We start from the raw sequence: 19658 nt of genomic DNA, 5'->3' as shown, positions 1-19658 counted from the left end.
TCTATGTGCTTTAAAGAACAGGAAACTTAGATTTAAAGGGGGAATATGCTCTAAAACAAATGGTGAAATCAGCTGTGCTATTTCCACTAGGAAAAGAAACCCAGAGGCACTTATTTGTGTAAAATGTAATCATGATATTCCGGGCACTGTGAGAGGTGAGGTGGATGGGGGAATGAAGGGAGCATTTTAAGAATTTCCCACATCACTTGTGGAGAAAAAGGAACACTTGTGCACTGCTGGTGGGAATGCAGACTGGTGCAGCCACTATGGAAGACAGTATGGTTTTTCCTCAAAAAACTACAAATGGAACTCCCATTTGACCCTGTGATCCCACTTCTAGGAATATATCCCAAGAAACCAGAAACACCAGTCAGAAAGGATATATGCACCCCTATGTTCATAGCAGCACAATTCACCATAGCTAAGATCTGGAAACAGCCTAAGTGCCCATCAGTAGATGAATGGATTAGAAAACTGTGGTACATCTACACGATGGAATACTATGCTGCTCTAAAAAGGAAGGAACTCTTACCATTTGCAACGTCATGGATGGAACTGGAGAGCATTATGCTAAGTGAAATAAGCCAGTCAATGAAGGAAAAATACCACATGATCTCACTCATTCATGGATAATAGAGACCATTATAAACTTTTGAACAATAATAGATACAGAGGCAGAGCTGCCTCAAACAGATTGTCAAACTGCAGCGGGAAGGCCGGGGAGGGTTGGGGGGCAGGAGGTAGGGGGGTAAGAGATCAACTAAAGGACTTGTATGCATGCTTATAAGCATAACCAGTGGACATAAGACATTGGGGGATAGGGGAGGCTAGGGGACTGTCTAGGGCGGGGAGATAAAATGGACACATATGTAATACCCTTTGTAATACTTTAAGCAATAAATTAAAAAAAAAATAAAAATAAAATAAAAAGGAAGGAACTCTTACCATTTGCAACGTCATGGATGGAACTGGAGAGCATTATGCTAAGTGAAATAAGCCAGTCAATGAAGGAAAAATACCACATGATCTCACTCATTCATGGATAATAGAGACCATTATAAACTTTTGAACAATAATAGATACAGAGGCAGAGCTGCCTCAAACAGATTGTCAAACTGCAGCAGGAAGGCCGGGGAGGGTTGGGGGGCAGGAGGTAGGGGGGTAAGAGATCAACTAAAGGACTTGTATGCATGCTTATAAGCATAACCAGTGGACATAAGACATTGGGGGATAGGGGAGCATAGGGGACTGTCTAGGGCGGGGAGATAAAATGGACACATATGTAATACCCTTTGTAATACTTTAAGCAATAAATTAAAAAAAAAAAAAGAATTTCCCACATCACCACAGCCTGTCCATTTGGGTGGGTAGGTCTAATACTTACAACCATCAGCTTCCATGTGGCCCAGGTAGTCCTTGGCACTGTGTACATTCTGGATGGTGGCCTGGATGGAGCCTCCAGCTTTCCAGACACTAACCGTGTCAGAAAAGGAGATGATGTTGAAGTAGTCGTTGGCCCGCAGGTCACCAAGAATCACATTCATGGCCTTTTTAGTCTGTGGGATATGGACAAAGTGAAGGAGATGGACCAAGACTTGAGGTCTTGCTCAAGTTTGAAAGGCTCTTTGTGTACAGGGTACTAAGATCTAGGAATCTCTGATCCCAATATCCTGTGGGTATAGGATTCTCAGATCAAAATGCTCTATAGGCTCTATGGCCCAAAACCCAGAACGACACTATCCAATGGCAACTTCTAGCCATGTGGAGTCTTTAAAAATGTAAATGTAAGTTAGTTAAAACCAAAGAAAAATTTTATAATTGTTAGTTTTTTTTCACTTGCAGTAGCCATATTTCAAGTGGCCAGTGGTTACTGTACTGGAAACTTCAGAATTTTAAAATAATTCCATCATCAAGAAGGTTCTATTGGATAGTGGTGGTCTGGAAGGTTCAAGCTCTATGCTTCCAGAGACTTAGGATTCATGTGTTCTATGGACCCCATGACCCAGAATTCAATGATTCCAGGGCCCTAAAGTTTAAGAGCTCTGTGATTCCAGGTCTTTATAGCTGTCTTTCAATGACCTTGCATGCTTTGTTCTGTTTCATCTAATCTGTTCTTCTACCTCACCCTCTCTTTCTTCCAGTCTGGTCTTTTCACCAGCCCCCAGATAACCCAACTGTTGCTCTTGTTGTGTCCTTTAGACAGCAGACCTTCCCACTTCCCCTTTACTTATTCATATTTTCACTGTTCCTTCAGTTGCTCCTTCTCTGAGCAGCCCTTCTTTGAATGCTTATTCTGACCCATGCCATTCACACCCAGCCATTTTTCCCCCAGGCTGTTTATTGACTGTTTTATGTGGAATATTTTCATTCTCCATCCAGATATTGAGCCCTCTGAGAACAAGGCTTAGAATACTTCTTCCTCTTGGCTCCCTTCTCATGACACTACTTAGCATAGGGCTAGGCCCATAAGAATTGGGAACTGTGTTTCTAACTAGCTCTGAAGTCTATAGGGGGTTCAGTAAATAGGGCATGTGGGTTCTAGTATTAGGTACCATTTATAGGATACTTCTATGTTCAAGGAACTGTGAAAAATGCTTTAGGTGCATCAGCTCATTTAATCCTCACAGCAACACAGTGAAGAAGATACTAATATTATCCTCATTTTACAGGTGATGACACTGAGGCTCAGTAAACAGGGTAAATAGGTTCAAGTCTATAGGAAGTTCAGTAAATAGGGTATGTGGGTTCTTATGATGCTGGACAGTGGCAGTGAGCCACAGTTCCCAGTCAGCAACACAATCATGAGGGTAAGCAACAGACACTCTACAGTATTTTTTTGGATATTGTGTGTTGTGCTTTCACATCCCATCGTGTCACAAAAGGTCAGTCTATGTCATCTGTTTCTGGTGAGAAGAAGATGAGGAAGGCAATTACTCTTGAGATGAAACTCAAGATAATTGCCCAGTTGTAGGCTCATGTAAGCCCTTTGAGCACATTTAAGGCAGGCTATGATTTTTGGTAGGTTAGTTGTATTAAATGCATTTTGACATGATATTTTCAACTTATGATGTGTTTATTGGGTACATAACCCCATCATGGGTCAGGGAGCATCTGTACCTTGTAACAGAGTAGTCCCAGTTATTCCCTCCTGTCTCTTATAACATTGCTGTCATTAATTTCACTTATCAGTAGGCTATATTCACTGAATACATTATTGCTATTATTATTTTGAACAACCTGTTTTCTGTTAGATAAATTAATTAAAAAGTCAAATATTTTATGTTACCTTTATTTAGTCCTTCTCTAACACTCTCCCTTTTTAAATGTAGATCCAAGTGTCTGAGATATACTATTTTCCTTCTCTCTGAAGAATTTCTTTAAAATTTACCTGTTTGAGGCAGGTCTACTAGCAATAGTTCCCTCAACTTTTGCCTGGTTGATAAAGTATTTCTTTCACTTTGGATGGACAATGATGCTGTACACAGAATTGTAGGCTAGGGTTGTTTTCCCCCCCTCCCCCCTTAACACTTTAAACATTTTACTCCACTTTTTTTTTTTTGCTTGCGTGGTTTCTCAAGAGAAATCTGATGTAATTCTTATCCTTGTTCCTCCATAAGTAAAGTGTTATTTCCTATGAGCTTTTTAAAGGATTTTCTTTTTGTCTTTGATTTTCTGAAGTTTGAATAGGATGTGCCTATCTGTGGATTATTTGGTATTTCCTGTTTAGAGTTCTTTGACCTTCCTGGACCTATGATTTGATGGTTGGCATTTATTTTGGAAAATTTATATCTATTCATGCCTTCAACTATTTCTTCTGTTACTGTCTCTCTTTCTTCTCCTTCTGTTATTCTCATTACAACATATGTTACACTTTTGTAATTGGATGCAGTTAATGGATATTCTGTAGGATTTTTTTCATTTTATTCTTTGCTTATCAGGTTGGGAAGTTTCTAGTAACATATCTTCAAGCTCATCGATTCCATGTTCAGGCTCCTAATGAGCCCATCAAAGATATTCTTCATTCCTGTTACTGTATTTTATATATCTAGCATTTCCTTTTAATTTTCTCAGTGTACCTATATTTGTTTACATTGCCCATTTGTTCTTGCATGTTGTCCACTTTCTCCATTAGCATATTGGTTAGTTATTTAAAATTCTCACTGTGATCATTCCAACACACCAGCCTGGTTCTGATGTTGATTTATCTCTTCAGAATGTGTATTTTCTTTTAACATGTATTCTAAATTTTTGTTGAAAGCCAGAGATGATGTATCAGGTAAAAGGTGCTGAGGAAAATAGGACTTTAATATCAGGTTTTCTGTTTACCTGGCTAGAAGTGAAATTGTGTTTGCCACTTGCTGCAATTGCAGGTGTCAGAGGCTAATATTTCTTTTAGGATCCTTGTTTTTATCTCCTCTGTTTTGTCTCCTCTCCTTTGTCTTGTGTATCCCTAGAGATCCTTTCATAAATTGTGTGTAGGCTTCCAGTTCTTTCAGCTGACACCTTCTATTGCTCTACAAAAGACATGTTGATATAGTGGCAATGTGTTGGGAGAGGGGAAGCATTGCATAGCTCTATCATTATGACTCACTCTTCTAGAGCAACTGTGCCCCTGGTATATGACCGGCACAAGTTGTCCTCAGTTAGGAGAAATAGGAAGGCTAGAAAGGTTTGGAGTTAGCTATATCCTTTCCTCTATAAAGAAGGCTAAAGGGAGAAAATTTTCAATATCTACCTACCCCAAGTTTGGCTACACTTTGGTAAAACAAAAGTCAGTTAGCCTTAGGTCCCATGGACTCTGTGGTTCAGAACTTCAACATATAAAGGCTATACTGTCCCAGAACACTTGAACCTTATAACTCTAGACACCCAGAGTACCATAGCTACAAATACTGCTTCCAGAACATTAATGATTCAGGCTCTAAAGTCAAAATCTTTTTGGCTGACTGCTGTTTAAGGGGTGCTTTGGGAGAAGGGATACAAGATTTAAGTCTAGATGGAACAGGACTCCATGGTTTCTATGCACTACAATGCTAGCACACTGCATTTTTCTGGCTTTGAAGTAAAAAATAACAATTTAAAAGCCTGTGGCCTTGGAAATGTTCAGAGTCTAAAATGTCTAAGGTTTTATTTATGTTTTGACTCACGTGTTTGATACCAGAGCACTCTAGCTCAGAGACTCTACAATTCTGGGACCGTCTGAGCCCAGGAGTTTTGTGGTGCAGGGTCTCAATGGTTCAGGCCCCATAGTCCAATGTTTCAATGTTCCTCATGTTCTGTGGCTCCAGGTCTACAGGGCTCCTGGTATGTGAGGTACCAGGACCCTAAAGTGGGGCCAGGCCTGTAAGAGCAAAGCTGGTGGGATGATAGAGTCTCTGGCCCCAGCGACCCAGGTTGCAGCTCTGCCTGCTTGCTGAGACTTCACAAGGAGAGGCCTGAGAGGTCACCAGGCTGCGTATTACCTGCTTCATCTTGGTGCCAAACATGGAGCCGCTCACATCAATAACGAACACCACATTTTTCTCCACCGGTGGAAGGCCTCTGGGGGCAAAGTAGTGAATAAAATAGCCATCGTAAATCTGGACAGAAGGAATGAAAGCACAAGAACAGTGAAAGCTGGTGTAAATCAGGCCCCCATGAGTCTCCTACACAACACCCCTTCCCGGCCTGGGCCTTATCACTGTTTCTAGTTAGAGGGGCACATGTGCCTGCTTCTTCCACGTCCCTCTCCTCCACAGAACCGTGTCTCTGCTGCTCAGACTGTCAGCCCAGGACCTGCCCCAGAGCCGTGGAGACTGGCTTGGGCCCAGGGCTCCAAGGAGCAGGATCTCTGTAAAATGTGAGTTCCTGTCCATGAGAGCTGGGCTCGCACAGCCTTGAGGGCCCCTGGGGACCTTTTGCCTGGGCTCCAGGAACTTAACTATTGTTTTAACCTCCCTCTATAGAGCGAGCCTGGGGCCCAGCTCCATGGCTGCCAGGGGCTGGGAGTAGCAGGGCCTCCCTCTCCTCCTTCAGCCTCCTTTCTGCTGTTGCTGGGCAGAGCAGGGAGGGGAGGAGGGAGCAGGGGCTGAGTGAGCTGTTTGTTCAGAGGGGATTGGTTAGACCAGGTGCAGAGGCCTGAGGCTGTGGGGGCTGTGATTGGCTGCCGCCCCTCCCCCTACTCCAAATCTCCCTGTGCAGAGCCTGGGGGCTGGGACAGCCAGGGAAGGAGAGGGGGGAGCTGGGAGGGCCCCCTGACCAGTGTCAGCTCAGCTTAGGGAAGTATGGGCTTGCTGAGGGTCTGAGCTGCCCAGCAGCCTGAAGCTGGCTGTGCCCTGGGGTAAGCAGCTGCTTCTCCTCGCTGCCACGCAGGCACCCTCTGGGCACAAGGCTGGGACACTATGTCCCCTTCTCTCCGGGGATCTCAGAAGACACGGGAGGACATCTTGGCCTTCCCCGCCACCCCAGCCTTTGAGTTAATTCCCAAGTACACGTGCAGGCTCTGTGCCCACTTTTCCCGGCACCATACAGCAGTCCCCAGAGGCCTGGGTCCACCCCCCCCTGCCCCCCCGCAACTGCCCAAGCCAAGAGCAGAGGCCAGTAGCCCTCCTCTGCTCCTCCCCTACCTGGCTAAGCCAGAGCTTCTGGAGAAATCACACACCCATCCCGCCATAGTCCCAGGCTCACAGGTGGCCCCACACCTCACATCCTATAAGCCAGAGGCACAACGCAGGTCACCAAGCTCTCACTCACCTCAGCTGGCATGCCATCCACTCTCAGGACATGCCTCCCTCCCCTCCTCAGGAAGGAAGTTCAGGACGCCAGGCCATGTCCCTTGGACTGCCCACCTTACCCTTGCTCAGGGTCCACATCCCCATATACTCCTTCTCTCTACTGAAAGACAAGAGAGTGCCACCCTGGACCCCATGGACTCCCAGCCTCTAGCACCTGCTCCACCAGTCAGGCCCCTGCACTCCAACCCAACCCACATACCCTACAAGGCCTTCTTTAGAATAAAAATGTTTATGTGTTTTCCATCCACTAAGACAAACCCCATTGATCCCAATCCCCACCCAAGTGCCAGCCAGCTTCTCCCCCTGTAGCACGCCATGGAAATGATATGGGCACTCATAAGGGTCTTCTCATCTCCATCTCACTCCCCCACCGACCACAGACTGGGTCTCACCTCCACCAAGCAATGACCTTTCCTCACTAAAGGCAACAACGACCAGCTGGTTTCCAAGCTCAGGGAGTACATTTCAGTTTCCATCCAACTGCACCTCCCTGATGAGTTTCACAATGGATTATTCACTCTGATTTCTTCAAAACCCTTTTACCCTGGGACCTGAGATGGTGACCTCGCCTTATCTTCCCACCATCTCTGGTATGTGTGCTTCAGTCCCTTTCTTGGGCGGCCTTTTCTCCCCCTGTCTCTTCAGCGGCGCTTCCCAATATTTCTGAACCATGGCATGCCAGAAAATGATGATGTTTGTGTAGCACAATGGAGGGAAGTGGTGGGAATTTACAGCTCTGAGCAGATTGTTGGCAGCTGGTGGGGCCGGACACCGAGAGGGTTGAGATCAATAGCCCCTTGCATGGGAATCTCAGCCTTAGCAACAGCCATCCTGGATCTGCCTTGGGGCTCTGCACATTCTCCTGGGTCATCTGGCTACCCTCTCAGTTTCAACTGCCCAGGCTCCACTGATGACTTCACGTGTCTTGCTCCAGTCCAATGTTTCCCACTCTTCCCCCTCTACAGCTGCACACCCACTCACTATTGGACCTGCTCCCTTCGATGTCTGAAGATGCCTCCACTGGATTCTGCACAAACAGTAAATTCATTTTCTGCCTCCATCCTACCCCTGAGCACCTTTGTCATTCAAGGCCTCGTCATCCACATGGTCACTCCAGATACAGACCCCAGGGTCACGCCTCAATCCTGTGTGCCCCTCCTTCCTGCACTCAGCCAGCCACAAGCTCCTCCTGGTTTCTTCTGCTGCATATCTCAGGTCCAGCCCTCCTCTCCATCCCAAACTCACACGGCCCAAGCTCAGGTGTTTCTGTCATGTTTCCCTGCTTCTACGGTGGCCCCTTCCAACCATACATCTTTGCAGCTCCTGCTTCATCTGGCCTTTCTAACCAAAACCCCCTAATGTCATTCCCTCTCTTGGCTCCCTCATCACCTCAAGACAAAGGGCATGCTCCTTTCCTGCCCCTGCAGCCTTTGAACCTTCGGTCTCACCTTTTGCCATTTCTTGTGCCTGAAATCTATGCTCCAGCAACCCCAACCCACCTGAAGTTCCCTACGCACCATGGATAGTTCCAGCCCCCCTTCTGTGTTTCATGCAAAGTCTGCCTCCCAACTTGGTGTACTTCTTTACATTCTTAAAGACCAAAGTTTAAAAAAATTCCCAGGTTAGTCTGTACTTCCTCCAGAGAGCCACCTCCTCTCATCTCGATGGCTTCCATCATAACTTGTCATTGAGAGAGCACTTCTAATCTTGTGTCAGTATTGGCTCTCTGTGGTTCACCCAGAGACAGTGAATAGGATCTGTATGTGATTCACCTCAGGTTTCCAACATCAGCCAGCAGTGGGCATGACACATATTACCTTCCCAGGGTGTCCTGACTGAATGACTAAAGGGGGAGTTGCTGGCCTTTGGAATTGGGCATACTTGAGTGGGAAAGAGAGGTGAGTTGAGGGTTCTTGGTGAGGGGATGCAGGAGTCAGCATACACAGTGGTTGGGAGTGTGGGTCATCTCATTGAATGGCCAATCCCACCTATTCTACCTGCATTTCTACTCCAGGCAATGGTGAAAAAGCTATAGAATGAAGAAGCAGATAAATACCTTTACCCACACACCATGGAACAGCAGGTCAAGGCCCCTGCTGCCACCTACTGGCAGGATACCCTCAGCTCCCATTCTGAGAGGGCAAATGACTGTTATTCCCCCTACACAGCAGGCTGGCTGTGCCACAGCCCTGTGCCCCTGCACACACTGTCTCTCCTGTCTCTGCATGGAATTCCCATCACCCTACCTGCCCAGGTGGAGGCGGACTCTATTCGTTTTTGCCATGCTAATTTAAGGACAACCCCTTTAGGAAGGCTTTCTTAAAACCCTCCTCAAAGGCATCTGCACATCACCCATTCCAGCTTAATACACACTAGGACGTGTGATGCATGTTAAGGCTCCATGTATGTGTCCCCTTCAACAGTAGGACATTCTGGAGGGAGAGTAGGTTCTGTGTCCCTGGCGTCTCTGAGTTCTCAGAGTCAGGGGGGACAGCCCTGGGCTAGAGCAGCTCTGCTTGGTGGAGTTGTGCCCACCCATGAATTACTGAATAACTGAGTGCATGAGGAGAGGTGCAACCAAAGGATTATATTAGCCCGAGGAAGAGAGAGGAAGTGTGAGTGGGGTGTGTTCATCAGGGAGGTGGTGTTTCAGCAAGGCCTTTCAGGACAAGGGGGACACTGGCCAGTAGGGAGAGGCAGGAGGAGATATGCCCAGGGCAGCAGAGAGTAGGAGCAAATGCTCCTACACAGATGAAAGGCAGGTTCAGGTGCTTTGGGGAGAGAGGTGTGTGGTGTGGTGGGGAGGCAGCTGGAGGGTCAGTGTGCACTGGAGGCAGTGAGCGGTGTGGCAGGAAAGGCAGGGGAGACCAGACCTCTGAGGCTGCTGTGCCATCATTCTCACAAAGCCAGGGTTTGGGGCAGGGCTCTACCCGTCCAGTAGTGCAGGGGACCTGTGCTTATTCTTAGGATTGTGGGAGCTCAGGATTGAAGAGATCCCTGCTTACGAAGATGGCTCTGATGAGGCAAAAGGACTTTTTAAAACTTGGAGATGGCAAGAAAGTCCAAGAGAACATGGGAGCATCAGAGCTGCAGAGCGTGTGAGAGCCGTTGAGTGTGAGAGGCCTAAGCCTGGCCAATAGCTCACTTCCCAAAAAACGGGTGAAGACTGGGCTATGGCTTGATGCTTTTGGAAAGGGATGCATTTGGAGCTGGATTCAATTTGCACAGGTCCAGGTCCCCGTGCTCTGGGGGAGCACATGTGCCTCCCCAGTTGCGCAATCACGTGTCACCACACATCTTCCCGCCCTGTTTCGCTAGTCCACACTGATCCCTGGGGAAAAGGAAATGAGCCAGGCTGTTGCCCCGACCTGTGTGACTCCAGAGCTCATGCTCGCTCCATCCCCCTGGCCCCTCACCTGCACGTCGCCAATGATGTCCTCCATGACCACATCATACTGGACCACAAAGTCGGCCATGATGCCTGAGCTGGAGAAGGCAGCCTGGTCCTTCAGTGTTGGGCAGAAGGTGACTCGCACACAGGTCTCTCCCTTCTCAATTCTTGTGGATGGGGGCGGGCCAGCCTCACCTGTAGGCGGGGAGGGGTGGGTGGGATGGCATGGAGGGCTCACTAGCAGGAAGCCAAGCAAGGGGACAGCAAAAGGAACAATACCTGGGGAGGGTGAAGAGTAAGCCCTGCGCCACCTGCTGCTCCTCCTGCCTGCAATGCCATTCCACCTGCCCAAATGCCACACTCCTTCCTCTGCAAATCCTAGAACCAGCTCTGCCTGCTCTGCCTCTGCCAGCAAGCCTACCCAGCCTGGCAGACCCAGCCCTCCCCTCAGCTCCCAGGCTCTGGGAGGCTGACCCTCATGCACACCTTTGCCCTCCATCCTGAGGCCTGGTGGCATGTCCCCAGGTAGACCAGCAGCCTGGCTCTCCTGCCAGGGGCCGTGTGTTGTGTGTGTGGAGAGAGACAGACGCACAGACAGGGCCGGGGTTTCCTCCTGTGCCCCTTGCCGCTGTGGGGAATTGCAGCCCATCAGGGTTCTCCTCTGGGGTAGAATTTCATGTGTTTTCTCCCCCTCTGCCTTCTGCCTCTCAGAATCACGTGTGTGAATAGGCCGTTCGCGCCTCATGGAAACACAGAGGACTCTCTGGTCCCGGATGTTTGCTGAGCTGGCCATAAGATCAACTCCTCCGGAATTTCAGTCCAAGACAAATGTCCTTTTAGACATGTCTCTGTGCCTCTTTTTTCCAGAAAATGACAACCTGGGAATCCTGCCACCCGCTCCCCCTCTCTGCTACAGCTGTCAGGAAGTTTAGGGGCAAACTGAAGCCCCATGCTCTCTGAGGCCCCGCTTACATACATTCCCCGGGCTTCCTTCCTTTCAGAGGTCTTTGTTCTGTTTTTATCCCCACAGGACTGGCTCTACCCTCTGTTTTAACCTTTAAGGAGCAGGGGGAGGGAGCTGCCATTTTTAGCCTAGGGTGTAAGAGGGCAGGCTCCAAGGGCTCAGAGGCTGCCTGTGGGGCCCTGGAAACTCCTTCCCACTCTCTCAGCCTCAGTCCCCCCAGGATTGTCGCTCCTATTTCACAGGCAGTGTTTGTGGGGATTAAAAGAGACTTTATGTAAAGCCTGTGAAGCCATCCTTGCATCTTAGTAATTGCTCAATAATTCTAAGGATTGCCGTTTTCCTCAAACCTTCATTCCTCTGCAGCAGGGATTTGCAGGGAGGAGTCTTATCACACTCTCCTGGGCCCCAGGTGGCATCTCCTGATTGTGCAGATGGAAAAGAAAGCAGAGCACGTCAGGGATTTGCCTGCGCCCCCACCTTAGGGGAAGGTCAAAGCTGGGATTGGAGCCCATGTCTGTGTGTCCGTCTCTCCTTCCGTGTACCACACTGTCACGCTGGGTTATCGGGGTCAAACCAGGCAGGAGCTCCAAGCTAAAGAGCTTGGTGAGGGTGGCCACAGGCCATGGTGATTCCTCTGTGCCTGTCCACTCATCTCTCAGAGGAGGTGGGTGGGCCTGGTCAGTGGTTCTCTGACCTGGCCAGACTCCAAGTTCACCTGCCACCTGGTCAGAAACAGGTTCTTGGGCCCCTCCCTAACCTACTGAATCCGACTCCAGAGGGCGGGGTCCGAGAATCTGTACCCCTAACATGGGGGCTCTGATGTCGCCAGTCTGGCTTTCACACACGTCTAGATGAACTTACAGCAAGGCTGGCAGCCAGGGCATCTCTGGCCCACAGCGCCTGAGACCACATCCTCAAGGGCAGCCTGCAGTGTATGCTCTCCGCCCACTGCCCTTCCATTCCCAGCCGTGATTCCACAGCAAAGCCAGATCTGGCTTCCACAACCCTCAGCATTGTTAACACATGATTTCATTGAGCCCACCCAGCAACCCCTCCCCTAATCCTTATTTTTTTCATGAGGAAAATCACAACCCTGGGAAGTGGTTGGACTTGCTGTTTCACATAGTTTGCAAGGATCAGACCAAGTTTTTAACCCCCAAATCTTTAACTCCTGACATGTTTTCTTCTCATTTTTTCAATGTGAGCGCAGAGCGGAAGAGGTACTAGAAGGAAGCCCAGGAAGAAGGGGAAGGTTCCCATTCAGGGAAGGCCAGTCTCATGGCTGACCCGTAGTTCTGCCCACATACTTGTGTGGGTTTTGGTGCGCAGGCGGCTGGTCCTCAGAGGTGGTACGTGAACATAGCCAATGCCCGTTCTTTCTGACACTGTGACCTCTATACTTAGCCTTGTCACCAACTGGCCAGGCCTCAGGCTCACCACCAGCTGGTACTGGCCCTGGTGCCGCTGCAGCAGTTCCTCATAGGCCAGGGAAAAAGTCACCTCTGTGCCTGCTGCCAGACTGGTGGAGATGCGGAACTTTTCTGATTCCCGGTCCCTGGGCATGAAAGGGAGGAGGGTGGGAAGGGGATGGGATGTCACGAGGGGGAGGGGAGCTATTAGATGACCTAGTTCTGCCCATCCCCGCCCGGCTCCAGCAGACCTGACAAGGCTTCTAGTTTTACTAAGTCTCTTGCCCACAGTTAGTCATCCACTCATTAATCTGTCTCTTTCCTTCATTCACCCTACTCAATATTCTTCCTGAGAAATTCTATCAGAGGAATTCTATCATAAGGAAACTCTGCAAGTGAAAATCTGAATCTAGGATAGAACAATAGGGACTAATGATTTGTTTTACAAAAAGAGTTTTCAATTAACACAGGATGCCTCTTCCCCTTCCACAGGCCCTCACAACCACCCCTCTCCCATGCTTTAGGCTCAGCTTGTGTCAATTTGCAGTGGTCAAACGTAATATTTACGTGCTTGATGAAATTCTTTTGGAAGCTGGGAGGAAACATTGAAGGAACACAATACATTTCTGCCAGCAGAATGGAACTCAGTTAGGAAACAGGATTTGCTTTAGAAAAATCTCACTTGAACACAACCTTACCGGAAGGTGCCAGTTCTTAAACAAGCCACATCCTGCTGGCAGGAGGAAAGTGGAAATGGAGAAGTAAACTCCCATTTATTGAGCACCTACTCTTTTACAGGCCAAATGAACTCACGCTATCTTCATGTAATCCCATGAAGTAGAGATCATTGGCCCCACTTTACCAGAGACTGAGACCCAGAGAGAACACATGTAAGCCCCGGATCATACAGCTAAGATGTACTTGCCATGCTTCAGATCGGATGGAGCCTTACCTGATGCCTACATGAGCAGCTGTCTTTCCCTGCTGATGGGCTTCCTCATAGATTTTCTTTGCCTGATGCTTTTCTTTGATTTCTGCAATGTAGACTTTATTGTTGATGGTCCTGATGGAGCAGTAAAGAGGAAGGCCAGAAAGTGACAGAGAAATAAAAATAGATGGTCAGAGACAGAGAGAGAAAGAGACACATAAAGAAGAGGAAGGAGAAGAATGGAGGATGGGGAGAGAGAGAAAGGGCAGAAGAGTACCATAAAGCCAGAGTGAGAGCAAGAACAAGAGAAAAGAGGAGAAGTGAGGGAGATAAAAACAGGTGAAGCAGTTATCATTATCTCTACTTGTCATATGGGGAAATAGAAACAGTTGGCATATGATGGACCTGATGTTAGGACTCTATGTTTCTCAAAGTGTTGAATGAATTCCATGTTTTGGCATGTAAAATAATTGTAGGTGGGACACAACTGAACATTTTTATTATAGTTGATATGTTTTTACTGTAATGTGTATTGAACATATAAGTAGCATGTTGAACCCATGAGCTCATAGATATTGTTGCTTAGAATAAAAAGCATATCTATTTAAAGAAAATATATTAAGTAAATAATATAGTAGGTGGTACAGGTGGTAAAAATTGTGAAAGCAGAATGCAAATTGCTGCAAAGGCATCTGGCTCAGAGACTGATCGGATACTAATGGAATTGTTCACCCCTGTTTTTCCCCTTGCTCTAAGAAGGTAATAAAGTGTAAAGGACTTCAAAGAAGGGAGAGAGCACTTTTGCTCAAGTCTTCAAGAAAGGGTCCTGAGGATGTGTGGCCTTGGTGTTGGGCCTGAAAGACAGGGAGGATTTGGATAAATAATCCTCATTGGCATTGCCTTCTGAGTCTCCATTGCTGGCTCCTTCTCTTCCTCTTTTCCCTTCTTCTCCTTCCCCTCCCTTCCCCTCCCCTCTCCTCCCCTTTTCCTTCTTCTCTCCTTTCCTCCTTTCCCTCCCCTTCCCTCCCTTGACCTCCACTCCCCTCCCTTCCTCTCCCCTTCCCTCCTCTCTCCTCCCCTCCCCTCCACTCTTCTTCCTACAGTCACTCTCTAGGTGAGATCCTCTAGCCCTGTGGCTTTAATTATCATTTATAGAGAGATTACTCCTAAATCTATTCAGACCGCTATAATTGCTTACTTGGTATCTCCACTAGAATGTCCAATAGGCACCTAAAGCTTCACATATTCAAAAACTGAGTTGCTGGTATCTCCTCCACCTCCCCATTCTGCTCCTGCCCTGGTTTTCCTTATCTCAGGAAGTAGTTGTTCAGCTGAAAATCTTAAAGTCATGCTTGCCTCCCTTCTTCCTCTCACACTCCACATATAATCCATCAGGGAATTTGGGCTCTATCTTTAGATACATTCACAATCCACTTCCCACCACTCCTACAATTTGCTACCCTCGTCCAAACTACCAACATCTTTGCTCAGATAAATACGATAGCTTCCTAACTGGCCCCCCTCTTTAAAGCATTGCCTCCTTATTATCTATTCTTTTCACACCAGTAAGAAATATCTTGTTAAATCCCAAGTCAGTGCCCCCCTTTTTTTGCTCAGAACTCTCTGTGGCCCCCAACTCAACTGAGAGTAAAAACCAAAGTCCTCACCAGGGCTCCCAGTGCCCTATACAGTCTGGCTTACTGTCACTTCTTTAACCCCATCTTTTCCTACACTTCCCCCATTCATTGGACACCAGGCACACTGGCCACTTTGCTGTTTCTTGAATTTGTTCAGCACACTCGTGTCTCAGAACCTTTGCAAATACTATTCCCTTTGTCTGCAACACCCTTCCTCCAGATCTTTGCAAGTCTTATACCCTCACTTCTTTTAGGTCTTTGCTCAAATGTCATTTCCTCAGAGAGACATCTTTGGCCACTCTAAAGCAACACCTTCCCTCTCACATTCTATTTCCCTTGATCTACTTTCTATTTCTTTGTAGCACTTCTCATCTACAAAGTGATCTATACTCCCTTGTTTATATTTTCCTTCTCTCTTTTCTCCACTGGACTGTGGGCTTCTTGAGGGCAGGGCTTTCATCTGTCTTATTTGCCGCTGTATCCCAGTACCTAGAATATGGCTTGGCACACAGTAGATACTCAACAATTATTTGTGGAATGGGCATTCCAGACAAACAGCACGAAAACACAGAGGGTGTTTCAGGGAACAGCAAGCAGTTAGTCAGATTTGGCTGGAGCAGAGGGGCAAGGAAAGGAGGTGTGGAGAGAAGTTTGGAGTGGTTGGGTGGGCCTAGAGAAAAAAGGACTTTGAACACCAAACTCAATAAACTCATAAGGCAGTGAAAACTTTTGCTATGGAGAATGAGAGTCATGGATAAATCTTGAAAAGTGAAGGGTAGGGTCAGAGGTGGCCTTTGAGGAGTGCTAGGTAGCTCAGTGTCCTAGAGAACATTACTGCGACGCTGTAAGAGGCAGGAGCAGCAGTCTTCATTTTATAATTGGAGAAACTGAGGCACAGGTATTGGGGTGGTGGTGTGGGGGATAAAGTTATATGACCAAAGCAGCAGCTTCTGGGAACACTTGAGGAGGATATGCAGACTGCAGAAGAGACCACTCAGGCGGGAAGTGTTTCTAGGCAGCTGAAACAGACTAGTGGTTGGGCTAGTGTGGGGGTGGGTCGAACTGGCACTGCCCCAAAGTCTCCTGGAGGGGGGGTGTGGGGGTGTAGGGTGGAGCTGCTCTGGCAGCAACACACTGGGGTCTCTGTGTGTGTCTGTTGCCTCCAGCCAGCATACTTTCCACAGAGTCTGCCCAAGAACATTTCCTCCAGCCTGCTTTGCTTAGTTTAAAATTTTTTTTCTCTTGGTGTTTTTTTTTTTTTTTCCTATTGAAGCAAAAGTCCAAATTCTGTCTGAGTGCTTGGCCCTTGCATCATTTGGCCAAAAAACTTTCTGGTTAGCCCCCATACTCCATGCTTGTTTGCCTTTGGTCCCCCCGGGTCCTCCACATACAGTGATCCTGGTCCCTTCTCTTACCCATAGGAAAATCCTGCTTCCAGGAAGCCTTCCGTGACTACCCTGTACCTCTCCTCTGAAGTCAATGCCAGGAGCACACCTCTCACCTCCTCCAACCAACCGGTCCTCTCTCCAGGGTAGTGCCATCTGCCCATTAAGACCAGGCGGTTCCTGATGACAACGCCCAGGCTCCAGGCCTGCTGTTGAGGCTCATAGGCTGTTTACTGCACAAGCGCGCCCCCCCCCCCCCCCCACACACACACCGCTCCCCTGCCTTGCCAGGAGGGAATCTGAGCAAAGGCTGAAACTCTGCCTGTGCCAGCCTCACTCATCTGCCAAATCTGAGTCCCTCTCCCCAAAGACAAGCACCCTTTTCTAACTCACACTAAGGTGCTATATGGGTTAATGACCCTCCCATCCCAAGCTTCCCCTTATCTGCTCCTCCTCCCATGCTCACCATATCAAGGAAGGCACTGTCATCTACTGGGTCAGACAAGCTGAGACCAGTTTACTTGTTACCCATACACATCAGGCTGCCCCAGGTTCCTAACTTAGCTCCCTGCTGCTGGGCTGGCCCCACCAGTCCACGCCCCACTTCATTATCATCACTCCTTGCTTAAAACTTTACCAGGTCTCCTCATTATGGGCCACGGTTATGCCTACAGTGAGGTGCTCACGCTCCATGGAGTGCTGGGACAAATCATGAGTGTGTGGGAAAGGGATAACACTCTACTTATAGGGTTTCTCTTTCTCATCCTTTATGTTTTCACATATGCTTTATAATATATCTAATATATTTGCTCAGTAGTCTATTTATGTAATTTGTGAATTAACAAATATACATATTTGGGGAGTACATGGTTCAGTTTTTCCTAATGAGTGTCCAAACGCATGACAGTTTGAGGCAGTTGAGTGATGGTAGGTACTTGGTCTGGGATGGGAAGCCCTCCACCAGTCTCACATCTGACCCCTGTCTTCCCCAGCTTGTGCCCTACACTCCAGTGACACTGAGGTCCCTGCAGTTCCCCTAATGAGGGAACATTTATTTGCCCCTGGATTCCTTTTGTCCACATTCCCCAGCATTGCCCCAACCCTGCTTGCCTGGTGAACATCTCATATTTCAAGACTCAGTTTAGGTGTCATCTTTGTGAGGCGTTCTTTGAGTGTCTAAGGGTGGGGAACTGACCACTGTGTCCTGATAGCCCTCACCATTCCTACCATCCTATACTCACTTCTCTTTGTTTCCAGCAAATTTATTAAGATGATCTCTTTCCTTGTCCATGCCCCCCGTTAGACCATGGACTCTTTGGGAGCAGGGACCATGTGCAATTCATCTTCCTCTTTCCGTAGTACCCAGTGCAGTGTGAGTTACAGTCAATATCAGTGTTTGTTAAAAAATAAGTAAGCTAATATTATCAAGGACTTATCATGTGCCGAACACTGTTTTTGGCATGTATTGTCACATATATGAACTCATTTAATCCTTGAAGGTGAATTCTAATTTTATCTCCATTTTACCAATGTGTAAAATGAGTCTCTGAGAAGTAACTTGTCCTGAGTCCCACAGCTGGCAGAGCCAGGATTCAAACTCAAGAAGTCTGACCTCAGAGTGCACGCTCTTCATCACTGTGCTCTGCTAAAAAGACAAAGAATGAACGAATGTACGCACGAATGAATGAAGCGGCGAGCTTGGAAGCAGACTTACATAGTAAAATTGGAGATAAAGGCCAGGCGAGGCAGATCCAGGTCAAAGATGGCTTCATGGGCCTCAGCATGTGGATTGAACAGGACAGAAGTGACCAAAGTGTGGGCATAGCGGGAAACCACAGTAGACCGCATGGAATAACTCGTCATCAACAGCTGGGAGAGAAGGCAGGAAGGTGGGTTACATAGATTCTATCACAGAAGATCACAAATCAAGGGACCTTTGAATAAGTGCGTCTTCAACTTTAATGTACACATAAATCTCCTGGAGATCTTGTGAATATGTAGATTCTCATTCAGCAATTTTTTGGTGTGGGATTCTACCTTCCTAACAAGCTCTCAGGTGACACTAATGTTGCTGGTCCATGGATTTTACTTTCAGTAACAAGGCTTTATAATAAAACAGAGCAGCCCTGGCTGGGAGGCTTAGTTGTTGGAGCATCGTTCTGTACACTAAAAGGTTGCAGGTTCAATTCCCAGTCAGGGCACATACCTAGGATGTGAGTTTGATCCCTGGTCAAGGCGAATATGGGAGGCAACCGATTGCTAGCACCCCCCCCCCCCCGCTCTAAAAACCAATAAAAACACATCCTCGGGTGAGGATTTATATATATACATATATATGTATATAAAATATACATATGTACATATATACACACAGAGCAGCTGTCATTCATTGAGCCATACTGTGCAAGGCAATGGATTATATATCTATCAATATATAATCTATCTATCTATCATCTATCTATCTAATCTTCCTCTTCAAGAGCTCAGGTGTAAAGAATTACTCTTGATAAGTGCAATCAGACAACTAATGAGCATTTGGCATCCATAATCTTATTTAATCCCCACATTGGCTCTATGAGCTAGCCACTATTATTGGCCATATTTTATGGATGTGTTAACTGGGCTCAGAGGCTGAGGTCACACGGCAAGTAAGATATTGATCTTCTTCCTCATCTTTCCTGAAGCCGTGGTCTCTCCATGTGCCCACACATAACGCACACCTACTTTATTCTCAGTGGAAATGAGGGCAGTTGGGATCACATGGACCTAGGTTCAAATTCTGGTTCTGCCACTTCCTGTGTCCTAACCTCTGAGCCTGTGTATCCTCATCTGTGTGATGGAGTTAGTCAAGCCTATGTCCCTGGGAAACTGCCAGGACTAGATGAAATCATAACTAAGGTTCCTAATGCAGCATCTGACATATGCTCAACAAATACTCTTTTCTCTGGTCCTAGATGATCAATTGTGGGTCCAAGGAAACAGATTGAATAACCTTCTCCTACCCCCGCCCCCCAAGGAGCTAATTTTCTCACAAATCCCAGAGCTTGGTTCCCTTATCCCAAAACTGACCTTTGTGCTTGATGAGGGGGGGCCAGGAGGTCCCTGGTATGTCAGTTCAAGGAGAATAGTCAGAAAAAGGCTGACACAGATGAGGCACCTCCACCCAGACAT

At 47.4% G+C, this 19658-nt stretch overlaps 1 protein-coding gene across 1 annotated transcript in view; it reads right to left on the bottom strand.

The window, feature by feature from the left end:
- ITIH6 (inter-alpha-trypsin inhibitor heavy chain family member 6) overlaps window positions 1-19658 on the bottom strand; it is a gene marked incomplete at both ends in the record, with an annotated part of 28519 nt that extends 8861 nt beyond the window's left edge. Inside the window, 7 exons of the mRNA XM_081080904.1 lie at window positions 1385-1556; window positions 5463-5579; window positions 10190-10359; window positions 12436-12683; window positions 13490-13600; window positions 18202-18356; window positions 19557-19658. Of these exons, the coding sequence (XP_080937030.1) occupies window positions 1385-1556; window positions 5463-5579; window positions 10190-10359; window positions 12436-12683; window positions 13490-13600; window positions 18202-18356; window positions 19557-19658 (1075 nt within the window). The remainder of the gene's footprint in view (window positions 1-1384; window positions 1557-5462; window positions 5580-10189; window positions 10360-12435; window positions 12684-13489; window positions 13601-18201; window positions 18357-19556) is intronic.

The sequence above is a fragment of the Myotis nattereri genome (assembly GCF_964212035.1).
Source record: "Myotis nattereri genome assembly, chromosome: X".
NCBI classification, from domain to species: Eukaryota; Metazoa; Chordata; class Mammalia; order Chiroptera; family Vespertilionidae; genus Myotis; species Myotis nattereri.
This window is presented reverse-complemented; position numbering and strand designations above follow the sequence as displayed.